General features: G+C 46.0%; 1 protein-coding gene across 1 annotated transcript in view; it reads right to left on the bottom strand.

Moving 5' to 3' along the window:
- The window catches only part of HCK (HCK proto-oncogene, Src family tyrosine kinase), a 50,436-nt gene that overhangs the window by 12,186 nt on the left and 22,428 nt on the right, over positions 1-15,822 (bottom strand). Inside the window, exons 3-5 of the mRNA XM_088467160.1 lie at positions 5,718-5,748; positions 5,537-5,636; positions 548-646 (exon numbers count right to left, since the gene is read on the bottom strand). Coding sequence (XP_088323286.1) covers positions 548-646; positions 5,537-5,636; positions 5,718-5,748 — 230 coding nt within the window. The remainder of the gene's footprint in view (positions 1-547; positions 647-5,536; positions 5,637-5,717; positions 5,749-15,822) is intronic.

Genomic DNA, 15,822 nt, shown 5'->3' with positions numbered 1-15,822 from the left:
GAGGACTTAACTGAATCGTTGTTTAATAGGGAAATTCCCAACAGTCAGTACCAAGGACTTGGATATCCAATATGAGTATGCCAGAATGCATATATATAGACCCTCTTACGGTATAAACCGCTTGTTAAATGTGCCTGCTTCTATGAAAATAAGGCAAGCGTGCACCACCTGATGTTAGCCGTGTGCCAACTCACGTTACTGCGGTCTTGAAATGTCTGGACCCTCCGTCCGTGCGTCTTCGGAATCTGCAATAGAGGTCCTCCTGATGGATGGTTTGAAAAAGTCACGTGGGTTATGATGAAACGCGTTAAGGATCCCACATCAATTCATCTTATCACGGCAAGAACTAAGCGGCATTAACTCTCCCATTATTCTTTCACCCAGCTGGGGACTAGCAACCATCCATCAGGACCACCTCTATTGCACTGAAACTAATTTTTTTTTTGTTTTAAAAGATAAAAATACACAACTGGAAGACTGTAGAGAGGTGGACAGACAGGTATTGGGGGACAGGGAGACAGACAAAGGTGAAATAAGTGAGACTCACTCCTCAGTCTCGAGAGAATTAACTCGTCCCACATAATTACTTGGGATATAGCCCTCTTCTCCTGTAGTCACCAAGCGTGCTTTCCACCACTCTCCTGACCTGTTGCCAAGAAGAAATAAAGGTATTATTCTACTAACAAGCTCACTTCTGTGGAAGTCAAAGTAAAATTCAGTAATAATTGGCAGAATCCTTATAACACATATAAAAGACATACTGTACAAATATCTATAAGAAAAGTTAAAGGAACTTGCTGAAACTAAAGACATTTCATATTAGACTGTCATTTGTGCGGGAGACAGGGGCATATCTATAATGGGTGCAGGGTGTGCGGGGAACACGGGCCCCTGGGTCCAGGGGGGCCCCACACCACACACCCTGCACCCATAATATGACTTATTAGTCCGGAGTCCCACGTCGGCGGGGGTCCGGCGCTGGAAAAATGACTGGAAAAGCAGCGGCCATTTTCCCATCATTTGCGCATGCGCAGTACAGGGAAAATGGCCGCCGCGGCCATTTTCCCGGTGACCTGCGCATACTCTATAGACTCCGGGCATACTCTGACGCCCAGAGTCTATAACTCCGGCGGTGGCCGCGCACAACTCAGTGCGCTGCCGGCCGCCGGAGAGAGAGGAGGGGACCCGTGTCGGAGACTACACACAGTCCCCCTCCTCTCTAGAAACGCCCCTGGAGGGAGACACAACATGAGCAGATATCATTACTCTGTCTTTGGTATGGGAACAGTTATATATATTTGAGAATGGCACAGAATACATTCTGAAATGAAACAAACTTATTTTTAGGTTTACTGGTCTGTAAAGAGACTTAAGGTGGCCATACAGGGCACGATATACGTGCCGATCCGACGGATCAGCATGATATAGTTACTATATCGTGCCGTGTATGGGCACTATATTGTACCTGATATCATGCTGCGCACTCCCGCGGGGTCGTACATCGCATCCCCAGGTCTTCCTGCGAAACCATCTGACCTGGGATGCGATGTACGATCCCATTCAGATGAAGGAGGGGGAAGCTGGCATATCGTGCGGTCTGTGGGGACCGCACGAATGCCGGCAGTGACAGCACGATCCGTCTGCTGACGGATCGGCAGTCGCACTACACGGTGCATCGCACCGTGTATGGCCAGCATTAGGGCCGTATTCAATTAGGTGTGACAAGCCGTTTTCGGCTAAAATGTTTTGCCGGTGACATAATTTCGCCTGGCGAAAACGTATCCCCGTCTTCAATTCCAAATAATTTTCGCCAGTGTGGAAAGTCAATGCAAAAAAAAAAAAAAGTGCAGAATTGGGGTTTTGGGGTGCAAACTTGCAGGAACCACCCTGCACCCTTGGGACAGCCCTGCAAAGGTAAACTGTGTAAAAAAAAAAGTACTTTCATTTTGGGGGTAAAAAAAAAACAAAGTTGGGGGACAAATGTAAACACTAGCTAAATAGACTCCAGGGGGCTCCCCAAGTATGCCCGAGGTGTTTTTAAGATTGCAGGTGCTTGCGGCTGGTGGATTTTTTAAGTTTTGTTAAAACTACACATTAGCACCCATTTTCATGTACCCCAAATTTTCTGGGACTAGTTATTTTGATGAAAAAATATTGCTTAATGCCATTCTTCACCACTTATGCAAATACGCTAATAGCAAGCTATTAGAGAAAAAAAACAGATTAGCTTTATTAGGGGTACTAGAACACTCCTATACTGATCCCCTATGTTAGTGCAGCTTTTCGGGGGGCACAGACTGTTTTCCCCATTTTTGACAGGACTTTTCGCTGGTTCCGAATTCGCCGTGTGCCGTTTTCGGCGCTTTCTGATTTAATACGGGGATATGTGGTGATGCACACAATATTTTTTCGCATGCAAAAACAGCGTTGACGCCGAAAAGTCCAGCATGCAAAAAGTCCGGGACTTTTCGCACCTAATTGAATACGGCCCTATATACTAAAAAATCATAAATATTTGATAACAACATATATTTTGCAGAAATCGTCTTGTTAAATAAAACAAGGATCGTACCATATATGAGAGATGCTTCAGCAGTTAATGCAAATTAACGTTTTTAATTTCATTGAGGACTTGGCCACCAGAGGGCACTGCTCTCTCACCATTAGAGGTTTATGCAGAATTGTACACAAGGCCAATCTTGGGTATTTCACACTGTGCGTGTCCAGTAGCCAAGAGCATAACAACTACAGACATCTCCACATGTGGCTCAAGGGATGTAATTGGCTGGTAACAGGGTGTCAGCACATGGGCTGAGTTTCATTAGCGCACTGACCCAAAAATGTAGGAGGGGCTATAGCTCAGCTGTCAGTAGTGGAGCATGGAGGCAATATATATTTTACTACAGCTGCAGTGGAATTTCAGGTTACCTTTAACTAGTGAAATTACTAATTATGGACCAAGCAGTAAGGCTTCTCTGTCTCATATTAATATATACAAATCTAAATAATGCAAAAAGAAACCCCACTTAGGAATAAGAACTCTGAGGGGAAGTTTTGTCTAATGTCTCTCTTAGGGACATATTTATCATGATATTTTTTTACTAAAATAATGTGAAAACAAGGGTCACTTAAATGTATGAAAGGGCTTTTGGAGTAAAATTCACATATATTTAGTATGTAGATCGCATTATACCTGTAATGGGGAATGCGATCTGTTCAGATTTACTAAAAGTAAATTGTAAAAAATATCCAAGGTAGTCTCATAAAATGAATGCCATCTACAGATGGCATGTCATGAATCCTAGTGGACTGAACAAAGAGTCTATGGACTTATGGTTGGGGTACCCCTCGTGGAATGATGCAGCCACGGGCCGTATAACAATCTTGAGCGCTGGTAGATGATGTAGCCACTGGCAGGGTTGAGGGCTGGTGGAAGATGCAGCCACTGGGATGTGTAGCATCCTTAGGGGCTGAAAGTGGTTTAAAGTAGGGATGTGCAGGCTCGGATAGGTTCGAATTTGCACACCGAGTTCGGATTTTTCCCTCCACAAATCGGGTCTCAGAAAGAGGCAAAACTTAATCTTTCATGGACAAACATCATCATTCCTGGACAAAAGTCCAAGGAAGATGATGTTTGTCCATGAAAGATGATGTTTTGCCTCTTTCTGAGACCCGATTTTTGGAGGGAAAAATCCAAACTCGGCATGCAAATTCGAACCTATCCGAGCCTGCACATCCCTAGTTTAAAGTCTTTGGTATAGCAGCCTTGCGGGCTGGTAGCGGATCCAGCCTCTGAGCTGTGCAGCAGCTGATGCCGTGGTGCAACTAGTGCCGCTGAGATGACACAAGCAGCTGGACACTGGAGTGCGGCTAATGTCGCCAGGTTGACACTAGCGGAGGAAGTCGATGGAGTGCGACCTGTGCCGCCGAGATGACACAAGCTGCAGGACGCTGGAGTATAGCTAGTGCCGCCGAGATGACACAAGCAGGCTAAGGTACTGGAGACTCGACCACCAGGAACCGGAAACACGTGATACGCTATTACCGGCACCTGAGCAACGCTCCAGCAGGACAGAAAAAGGAGGAAACACCAATCCCACTCCAGCAGGGATGACGTACCGCCTAAATGGAGGACTTCATGCGCTGACAGCATGGCGGTCTGTCTCCCAGCAACCGGCCTGATAGATTCACCATCCAACGGAACGTGGCTGCAGCTTGTGACATGGCATTATAGAGGCTTTCCTCCGTTCAGCAGGGTAGAGAGGGTGATTCCTCACCCGTTCCCCTGCTGTAGTGTGCACAGCAGGCTGATAGTGAGTGATGAGTGAGCTGCATGGAGATCCATCCAGCAACTCACCCACCGCTCAAACAACAGAAGGGGCACACGGCTGCATGCAGAAAGAAGACTGCATGCATAAAGAAAATAGATGTTTGAAACAGAAAATAAATAAAAGATAACTTACCTGCACCCAGGGATCGGTGATCATTGAGCTCCTTCTGTCATCTGGGTGGTCAGCTGAAGTGCAGTGAAAATCCTGGCCAGCACCTCAGATGACCGCACAGTTCAGCTGACCGGGTAACAGAAGGAGTTCACCAATCCCTGGGTGCAGGTAAGCTATTTTTCATTTATTTTCTATTACAATATGTATTTCTTTATGCATACAGCCAGTGTCCTATCTAATACAAGCTGCATACCGATCTTCACACTCTGCACAGCCTTACTGGGCACGTGCAGAGTGTGCCCTCGCAAGTGAAGGCGTTTGTGAAAGCCTGATGCGGACACATCGCTTGGACAGATTCAGAGCCGGACGCTCTGACAGAGCGCTCGCTCTGAATCAGGGCCAGCCTTCTTGTTTTTTAGAGCGGCCTCCTGGCCGCTCGCATAGCTGTGGGTGACCACCCACAGCTGTAGCAAGCGGCCTTGATGATGGTCACGATGGTCAAGACAATCGCGACCATCGGGCTTGCGACGAGACCCTTGTGGTAGGCTCTCGTTGCCGCAAGCCCCAGAGAGCTTTCGGCTCTAACAGAGCCGAAAGCTCTCCCACTGACATCACTTGTGATGTCAGTGGGGCCGGCCCCAGACGGTAGACCTTCCCAAGGGAACGCCTCCGTCTTTGCAGCCACGCCCTCGGCCCGCCCACCAAAGGGGGCGTGCTGTCACTCAACATCGACAGCACGCCCCCTTTGGTACGAGACCCGGAGCGACAGTTTGCCTGTCGCTATCCGAGTCTCGCGCATGCGCATGACGGAGCCGGCTCCATTGTACGCATGCGCACTGGGCCACCATCGACCTGCTTGCGAGCGCTCAACGCTCGCGAGCGGGTCTGAATCAGGCCCAGAGTTTTTTGTCCCGTGATACAAATGTTAATACATTCTTGATCTTCAGATATTTTCAACATTTTCGTGTTTAGTCAAAATGATCTCATCACAACCGCATTTTATTTGCGGATTGTGATAAATTTGCCTGTTAGTGTTGAAATGATGATGATACTAGTCATAGGGATAGAACTCTGAATTTTACTGTGCAACTTACTCCAAAATTAAATGCAAATAGTCCCCTTTTTTAAAAGACAGATCCTCAGGGTGTACACCATCATAGTCATATAAAGCCACCAGGACAGAGGAATCATCTCCTGTGGGGAAACACAATAGTTAGAACAACTGCTCAGGCAACAGAAGCTCAGATGTTCCCATGTCACATACAGGATACTTACCACCCCCTCCTGGATTCTCTCTTGGTTTATTCTGAAAAATAATAAAAGGTTCATAATATTAATTTTCTCATTTATTACCAAAGCAACAGAATCATGTAAACAGACTGTCCAATAATAATGATGACAGAGAAATACATAGGGGGTGTAAGAAATTGTAAAACTCAGCATCTTTTACATACTGTAGAGTAATTCTTATAAGCCAAACCAGTACAGCCTATAAATTCAATGGGAACCAGTGACAAGGCATGGAGGCTGGAGAGTAGACAGCTTTAAGGCAACACTCACCACTCAAACCCTGTTGCAAATCCATTGCCACAAACACAAGTTTAATAACAAAAACATTGCATCAGCACTTGTTGCAAATAACTTAAAGTTCTCTTTTATTGGCTTTAAGGACAATATATATAATGCTGAGGTGGAGAGGCTCACAGTAGTTAATAAAAAATAAAATAACATTTTAAAACAGTTTACAAAAATAGACATACATAAAATATACAATTTATAAAAAAAATCACACATGAATAAATAAAAAGAAAGATGATCATTTAAAAAAGACATTAAGCTTAAAACCATCATTAAACCCTTTGGTAGGGTTTCTAGAGTATAAATTCAGCATGATTCTCCTTATTTTTGTGGATTAATGCTATTTTGTAGCCACCTAAAGTCCCTGTATAATTCCATTTAAATTACAATACAGGATCGAAAAATTGGGTTCATTATTGTGTTTAGCCTGAAAATATCTAAATATTGTGTATTTAATGCTGGGCATACACGGCCAGATAAAATGTCTGTCAGACCGACAGGCATTTTATCTGGCAGCCTGCCAGCCGCAGATGTCGCCGGCATACACTGTGAGATTTCCAGCCCGACATCCGCGCACCGTCCCCGGGGGAGGAGACATTTCCCTGTTCCTTCCATGGGAAGGAACACAGGAAATATCTGTCTGACGGCCGCGGCTGGGCTGATGCGGCCGACAGTTTACCGGTAAATATCGCATCGGACGGGCATGCTGGACAATCCGGCATGCCCGACCGAGCAATATTTAACCCTCTGTCGCCCCCCCCACACGCTACAATTATCGGGGCGATCTGCCGATATAAGGCGCATCTCCCCGATAATTGTAGCGTGTATGGCCAGCTTAAGTTAATGTAGCGCTGATGTTCTTAAAATCTTTTTCTTTACCATTCTAGAAGTTCACACAATTTAACCGAAAGCTATGTATTAATATGTATTCTATATATAATGTATTACTGAATTTAAAATAATTATAGGATAAAATAAATTGAATGTCATCTAATACAAATAACTGTTGCAGGGGCATATCATGTTTAAGAAAAAGAAAATATTTAACAGCAGATACTCAATGTTGAAGCTTAATTATACTATACAATGAATGAACATCGCAACTCGCAACATAAAAACTAGATTTGCAGATAGACTGTTATTCAAGTAGAAGTAAATTACACAAATTGGCATCACTCTCAGTGACCACTGAAGAAAGAGCTCTAATTACTTGGACAAACTGGAAGTTATAACGTTAATATCTGAACATAATAGGTCTGCCATGTGGGCTTATGGAGCATTTATGAATTTTTGGCAATTAAGTAAAATGTACCATTTGTAATATATCTATAGAAATTTAATACATTTTTTCCTGTGATTCTATTCTTAACCTATGCTGGGGGATGCAGTCAGGATACCGGCGCCCACGACACTGACAGCCCGACGGGACTAAAGATAGGCGTCGAAATCCTGACGCCTATCATTAGCCCCACTACAAAATACAGATACCCGGCATACTGAACGAAGGTAAGCTGGGTGTCTTAGTGTCTAACCGTATTAGGTTTAGGGACCCCCTGGGAGACTTAGGGTTAGGCATCCCCCAGTAGGGTTAGGGTAGGGAAAGGGGGGGTTAGGGTTAGGCACCACTAGGGGGGGGATTAGGGTTAGGCACCCCCCGGGAGGGGTTAGGTTTAGGGTCCAGGGAGGGGGGGATTAGGGTTAGGCACCACTAAGGGAGGGTTAGGGGGGGAGAGGGGATGGTTAGGTAACTTACCATCCCCAGTCGGGAATTAGGTCCATCGGGGTTCCGCTGTTGGTATTGATCTTGGTATTAGGGGTGGCTATTCAGCCGCCGGCATTAAATACCGATTCCCTATGCTGGTACTGCAGGGTACTCCTCCCCTGGTCTGTTCTGTCACTGCAGCTGTTCCCACTGAGCATGACGGAGATGGGACATGTCACAGAACATTATTCTATAGATTGTTATTATTGTTATTTATTTATTTAGTGCCATTCATATTATGCTGTATATTGTAATCATTTTAGACTTTAAACAGGACACAGAAAAATGGATTGTATTATTGATAAACACTGGAACATTCCAATTTACATACAATTCATATTTCCCTACTCTCCAGGCTGGGAGGCTCCCGAAAAATCTCCCAACCAGCTGGATGGCCCCCAGATCCCCCCGCACTGCCGCAAACACAGCAGTGAGGGGCTGATGATGCGATTTGCACTGAATCGCATCATAATAACCTCGCCCCCTGCTTCACTATGCTGGTAATCCCTGCATTATGTAGCGGGGGAGAGACCATGATGACACAAATGCACAGTCATGCCCCCACTCTGCCGCCAATTCAGCATCATGTCCCCCGCCAAGTTCCCCCTATTCTGCACCATGCCCCCCGCTATGCCACCACTTTCAAAACTTAACAAAATAGAATGTTATATAAGTGCCATCATTTGCAACTCTTTTCTATAAGAAGACATATGAGGGCCCCCTAGTAATGTTTTATACCGGCACCCATGTGAGTGAAAAAAAAAACATACACACAGAGCTTTTGAGAGGGTGCATCCCCTGTTACTATGTAATTACACCTCTACTTAGTTCTACAGCCAAAGTTTCTTCACGCAGTATACATCATACCTAGACATTTATGAGGATATTCAATTTGGTGTGATGCAAGTGATTTGCAATCCTGGAAGCTTTGCCTCACACCCCATAGAGGTGCGCAGGAAAATCTGCGAGGCAAGTTATAATTTAGTGCCCCCGTGCAGAGGTGTATCTAGGGGTCCAAGCACCCCTGGCAAAGTAAGGGACTGGCGCCCCCCTCTAAAAACCAAAAATAAAGGGGCATAGCATCATGGGAAAGGGGTGTGACAACACATTAGTGCCAATTAAAATTACACCACACAGTAGTGCCCGTTATTCACATTACACCACACAGTAATGTCTGTTATTTACAATACACCAGACAGTAGTTGCCTTAATCACTTGATGTCACATAATTGTACCTCTTATACATGTTACATCACACAGTAGTACCCCTTGTTCATGTTACGCCACACATTCGTTCCCCTTATACACGTTACGCCACACAGTAGTACACCTTATTCACATTACGCCACACAGTACCCCTTATACATGTTACTTCACACAGTAGCACCCCTTATACACATGCATATGATCTGCAGACCCCATATCAGGTGCAGACCCTTAAGATGTTATGCTCTGCAGACCCCATATCAGATGCAGCCCCCCTATGGTGTGATGTTCTGCAGAGGCAGGCTCAGTTAGCGGAACGGGGGTCGCACATGCGCGGAGTAGGGTCTCATCGTCATGCCCATGGCTGCCGTTTCCTCCCCATGTCCTCCATGCATGGAGCCTGAGATGGGCCAGCACCTGCAAAGGAGGGCGAGACAGCGCTCACCTGTTACAGGTACAGCCTATAGACTCCTACCCCATTCCCGCAGCCCGAGCCGCACTGCTTCCCAGAGGCCATGGAGAGAAAGAACATCTCCAAACTGCTGAACGTGCGTCAGCTGCCTCAAAAGTACCACCTGCTGGGGGGCAGCGAGCTGAAGGTGGAGGTCAATGGCTGTTGTGGGCGGGGGGGTCACATAGCTTCACATGTATACACACTAACACATGCAGAGTATACACACACTATCACATACACACTAACACATACACACATGCATACTTACACATTTGATGCAGCAGCTGGTGCTGGTACAGGTTGTTAAAGGGGTTGGCATGTAGATGCATTAGGCCCCGCCCCCTCATAACTTAAATGCCGCGATTCGCGGTTTATATGGAGGCAGAGCTTGCTGTGTTTCCTCCGCCCCACTGCAGCCAGTGTAGGGGGTGAATCGTGAATCAGTCTGTCAGGGGGAGGGGGTCTCTAGGTACTTAGAACCCCCCCCTGGCCTGCGCTAGTGGGACCCAGCAATGACTGATGGTGGCGCAATCCAATAAGCAGCTGGCACTACTGACGGAACCTTGGACAGTGGTGCTAGCTACTGATTAGTTTGCACCACCGTCAGTCAGTGAGGGAGCAGGATTTGGTGGCAGCTGATTGGCTGTTGCTGCCGTAATTCAGGCCAGCTCAGAGGGAGTGTGGGAGGAGTGGCTATTGGTCGGCACATGGCGCTGTCGCTTAGGAGGTAGGACTGGGTCATCCAACCCGTCTGCCAGTCCAGCAGGAAGTGTCTGAGTGGCCTACTATGTGATTATACCCCCTGGCCGCAGGTGGCACCGCTGGGCAGTGCCCCCCCATAGACTGGCGCTCCTGGCGAGTGCCATCCTGGCCAAGGGGTAGATACGGCCCTGCCCCCGCGTCACAGCCACTGACACTGTAATGTAGCAATTTGCATGCAGACAGGCTATAGATAGACGAAGGCAGCAGCTGATGGTCTGACACGGAGCTCTCCACTAGTGTATGGTAACTTCTCAGGTGCCGGGAAGGGGTGCCATGTATTGTGTATTGGGTGGCCATGGCGGTACACTCTGGGTACATAGTTACAGCCCTAAGTAGGGTGAATATGTTGTGGACAATGGAGGAGGTGCCCCTTCAGAGCTGGAGCCCGGCCGACAGGCGCCTCCATTGTCTCCCATAGTTCTGCCCCTGTTGGGGGTACCATAACTGGGTGATATGTGCAAGCTGGGCATCTTGGCAATGGTCGGCGGTACCTCGCCAGCAATCTCCTTAGAGGCAATATCACATGTTCATCAGCCATGTTCATATCTTATTAAAAGTTACACAGGGAGAGGAAACAAATGAAGGAGTTGATCAGGCTCCAATAATAAGTCCCCAACACCTGTGGCAAGGGGATAGCGACAAAGTAACTGGAGAGCCTGATGAGGGCTTTTAATAAGATATTGTAATGTAATATGTGCATTTTTTCATAGTTGAGTCTTATATTGTGTCCTCCATATTCTAGGTGTATGCATGGTACCTTTATTGTACTGTGTTTTTTAGATAATTAAATGGTTTATTGACAGAAAATGCGGTTGTGTTGTTCCTTGTCCCAGCAGTATTGTCAGAGCGCAGTATTTTTTCTTTTTTATTGCTTTAGTGAGGTTGGCAATCACCTCTGTACTTACTGCTGCAATGATTTTTGAATCTCTGGCTGGTAAGCGCTAAGGTTTGTGTGTGTGTGTGTTAAATTAATATCCCAACATGTTTTAATTACTGACATTTTCATACCAAAAACAATAGCAACTCAACTCTCCTGTCCTGTTTTAGAATTTAATTGTTTACACAGGCTCCTGTAAGTGGCAATAAATAAAAATGACTACAAAAAGGAGATTCATATTAATTTACATTTATACTCTGCACACTTTCACCTCAAATCGGTCATTCATGATTTAGAGGATTATTTAATAAGCATCGGGTTCTAAAACCTGGTGCATCCAATCGTGTTTATGCCCAAAATTATCACTATCGGAAGCTCCGGGTTTAGAACTCAACGCTTTGTAAATAAACCCCTAAGACCATAATGTCTTTTTTTTTCAAAGGTAATGTTGTTGTTGTTGTTTTTTTAAATAATAATAATAATTTGACGTTTATTTTTTATATTATTTGTATATTTTCTGTATGTCTATTTGTTTACACTGGATTTAAATACTATTTCATTAGTTATATCTTATTGTAATTTGTAATGTGTCTCTCATCTGGGTATTTTTTTTATTTCTGTGTAATTGCCCTCATTTGCTTTTATATTGTCCTCTCTACCACACCAATATACAGATTATTAGAGCTGAAATGATCCTATAAATATCTGATTTCCAGTGTACACACCACTCCATTATTGTTCCTATCTGAACAATAAATGTCCCTAAAGATTGCTGAGGTTGCGTTTTTTAATGCACTATGCCGGACGATCTCTGGGCCTGATTCAGCAAGAAACGCAAAGGAGAGAACGCACTCGGCCGATGTTTTGCACTGCGCATGCATTGCACTGCGCGTGCGCGAACTAGCCAATGCGGTCGGGTTATGGTACGCAGACTACTTGCAGTGGTAAGCAGACCCCATCAGATATTTATTGACAGGAAGTGCTGTTTGTGGGTGGTGATGGGGGGGGTGGTCAGGCGATTGCAGGCGTTATAATGCCGTTATTGGGGCGTGCATAATTAAGGCAGTGCAGCGGCATAAGCAGCCATACGGTAAGCTGTACACAGGAAGCGGCCAAAATCCTGCAGCAGGTCAGGTCAACCACTACTGTGCGTATGGGCCCGATGGTTCTTGATGTTACCGATGTTTACGCTATATTGGTAACTGATCAGGCTGTGAGTAAAGGGAGATGGGCTGCATAGTATGGGGCTGGGCATCTGCATCTTGTGCTGCGGTCTCCGTGCGTATGCATTGATTAACATATTCTCGAAGCGGACGGGTGCATGCGTCTGCATCCGTGCGTTACTTGTTGAATCAGGCCCTCTGTACACACAACATTTGCAGCATGATATCGGCTCATCATGACCATCGCATTTCGTGCAGTACACCAGATGTCAGGAGCACATACTTCTGCTTTTAAAACAATTGTCAGCCCTAAGTGTTGTGTACACACTAAGCAATAATCAGACCTGATTATTGTACACTATGGGGGTCATTCAGAGTCGGTCACAAGCGCTGAGCGCTCGCAACCGACTCAATGTTGCACCACTGGGCATGCACACGACGGAGCCGGCTCCGTCGTGCGCATGCGTGAGACCCGGCTAGCGATGGACGCTCTGTCGCTAGGTCTCACAGCAGACGGGGCGAGCTGTCGATGGTGAGTGACAGCTCTCCCCGTTTGGGAGGTGGGCAGGGGGAGTGCCTGCCCAAACTGAGGCGTTCTCGCCAGAACACTTGCCGTTTGGGGGCGGCCCCACTAACATCATTGTTGATGTCAGTGGGGAGCTTCCTGCTTGATCAGAGCAGGAAGCTCCCTGGGGCTTACGAGTGCCCAGACCCAAACTTAGGGTCTGTTCGTAAGCCCCGATGGACGCGATGGTCTTGACCATCGCGACCATCACCCATATCGGTCGCTAGAGCTGTGGGTGTTAACCCACAGATTAGCGATCGACGAATGAGGTCCTATGTACCCCACTATAGCTTTTAATCTTGAAATACATCGCTGGGGTCATTAATATGTAATTTGTTACGCCATTGCCTGGTGTTAAACAAAAATTCTGTAAATGATGACTCATCTGTGGGACTTTACTTCTGCAATATGTGGATTTTTCTTGTTGCAAAATAAAACTTTGTCACAAATCAATATTTATGATGAACTTAAATATCTTATAGAGCCTGTAGGTTTTAGTGTAGCTGCTATGAAGATTTCTCAATGGTCCTGTCTACATTATACAATATTACAGAAAAAAAGGTATCTGGTCCTGCTAGTTAGGACAGTGCCTGTATTCACCAACTGTGCAGCAACAGTAACAAGCTCCGTGTCTCTAATTGCCAACTGCTGGGAAATTGCGTTCTGCCTGTGGTTATCACCTGCCAGGTGCTTAGGATTAGTACAGTGTCGTGATCCATGAACATGCATCTCCAGTGGCGCACGCCCTGATGGGCCAATTTTTTTTTTTTCAGAGATTCTCTGCCTCCGAATAAACCAAGATCACGATCGTGGAGCTGCAGCTACAGAGAGGTGTGATCACCAGAGCTCTCTGTAAGCAGAATGTCCGTGCGCGAGCCCCAGAGTGAGCGCAAAAAGTACTCGCTCTGGCGCTCGCATCCAAAAGGGGCTGCTGTCGATGTTGATTGACAGCTCGCCCTGTTTGGAGGGCGGGGAGGGGGGCTGGCTGGGCAAACGGAGGCGTTCTTGCAGGGACGCCTGCCATTCATGGGAGGCCTTACTGACATCACTCGTGATGTCAGTAGGTGGACTTCCTGCTCTATTAGAGCAGGTAGTCCACTGGGGCTTGCGGCCACGAGACCCTACCGCAAGGGTCTCGTCGCAAGCCCGATGGTCGCGATGGTCATGAGCATCGCGACCATCACCTGGCTGCTCGCATAAGCTGTGGGTGGTCACCCACAGCTATGCGAGCGGCCAGGAGGCCGCAACTTAAAGAAACAAGCGGCCGCCCTGATTCAGAGCGAGGGCTCGCTTTTTGTGAGCGGCTCTGAATCAGGCCCAGTGGCTGCAAGTTTCCTCGCAGCCCAGGGTATGTATATACAATGTATGTATCTTTGCGTGTATACATGTATGTGTGTGATATGTGTGTATGTGTGCTATGTGTGTGTATATGTCAGAGCCGTAACTAGAAATTTTGGTGCCCTGTGCCAGAAAGAGCATTGGCGCCCCCCTCATTTTTCAATGAGACATAATGCACTCAAAAAAGGGCCATGACTTTATGGGGAAGGGCCAGGGAAGAGATAGGGGAGGCCAGGAGATGCTGGGGATGCAATAAGAGGAAGCTACAAGCAAGAATGGTAATAAACAGAAATTTGACAGGCCCAAACAGTGCCCCCTGACCTGTGGTGCCCTGTGCGATGGCACCGGCAGCACTACCCTAGCTACGGCCCTGATATATGTGCTATATACAGTGCTATTTTTCAGCCGGAACTCAGGGCCTGATTCAGATGCACTCGCAAGCGCTATGTGCTCGCGAGCGGGTCGATGTTTGGCCACTCGGAGCCAGCTCTGACATGAGCATGCACGAGACCCGGCTAGTGTAACCCCCCTTTTACCTCTAAAGGGTCACCAGGTTACTAACACCCATTTATTCTACTCCTAATGTACCCACCCTTAGCATTCCTCTAAGTGGTGTACATCCCCATGGTCAGTGCCTCCACCCAGGTTAATTATTTTAATGTCAAAAGGGCTCACCTGGGAAAACCCAGTAATAGAATATATAGTGTGGTGTATAGACTATGTCTAGTCACCATACAATACTGTATCATTTCACTTCACATTTACCACCAATGTCTTTTCCTTCCATGGATTCCGCAGCAAGGGAACTCCCACTGTAATCACTCCAGGTAAGTAAACACTCAGATTTTCTTGTACTATAGGTTAACACTTTATATAATAGGTATTATAAGTGTATTTAGAACATATTGAGATAACATTCAATACATATGTGACCTTTTGATACTTCCATATGCAAATGGAGTAATAATTAGAGTAACATTACAGGAAACATATTACTATAAATGATTATGCCCAGTTCATTAATTTCTGTCCAGATTTTATAACAGATGAGTGTCCTTATAATGTCCAGAACATCTGAGCAATAATCATTGTGTCATCTAGTGGAGCATATATGGTTCAGACAACTTTAAACTCCAACTCCAACCTCCTTAGTAGTGTTGATGTATATTACAATCAAATACACTGACATAAAATAGTCATTACTTATAAGTCTAGAGAGGTGAAACCAGTGCTATAATAGACCACTTTTGGTTGCGGCTATCCCAATATATATGGTAGGATACCCAATCCAATCTCTCTAATCAATATTATCCAAGGCAATAGCAGGATCAGTGCCTGCTTCTATGTGTATCTTTTCTTCCTTTTAATAAAGGGCTTGATGAATCCTCTGTATTTACATTAACCCTTCAGGGTTTGGATTCTTAAATATACACTGCTTCCGTTCCCTATGCCAGCTGGCCCTAAGAGGCTGTTTATATACTTGGCTGCTGCTAGTTATGTGCCCTGGTGTGAGTAGTTATAAATATAAAGGGTTTACTCACTACCTTGTGAGAACAGCGCTGCTGCTGCTACTCACGTGGGGACTCTTAGCACAGCTGAGCGCACCGCTTTCTCCCCTCTGACTGCTATGGAAGGGCTTCCCCCCACTCCGATAATGGGCGCTGTCGAGTTCCTC

The sequence above is a fragment of the Taudactylus pleione genome, unplaced genomic scaffold (genome assembly GCF_031769625.1).
Source record: "Taudactylus pleione unplaced genomic scaffold, aTauple2 ptg000069l, whole genome shotgun sequence".
Classification (NCBI taxonomy): Eukaryota; Metazoa; Chordata; class Amphibia; order Anura; family Myobatrachidae; genus Taudactylus; species Taudactylus pleione.
This window is presented reverse-complemented; position numbering and strand designations above follow the sequence as displayed.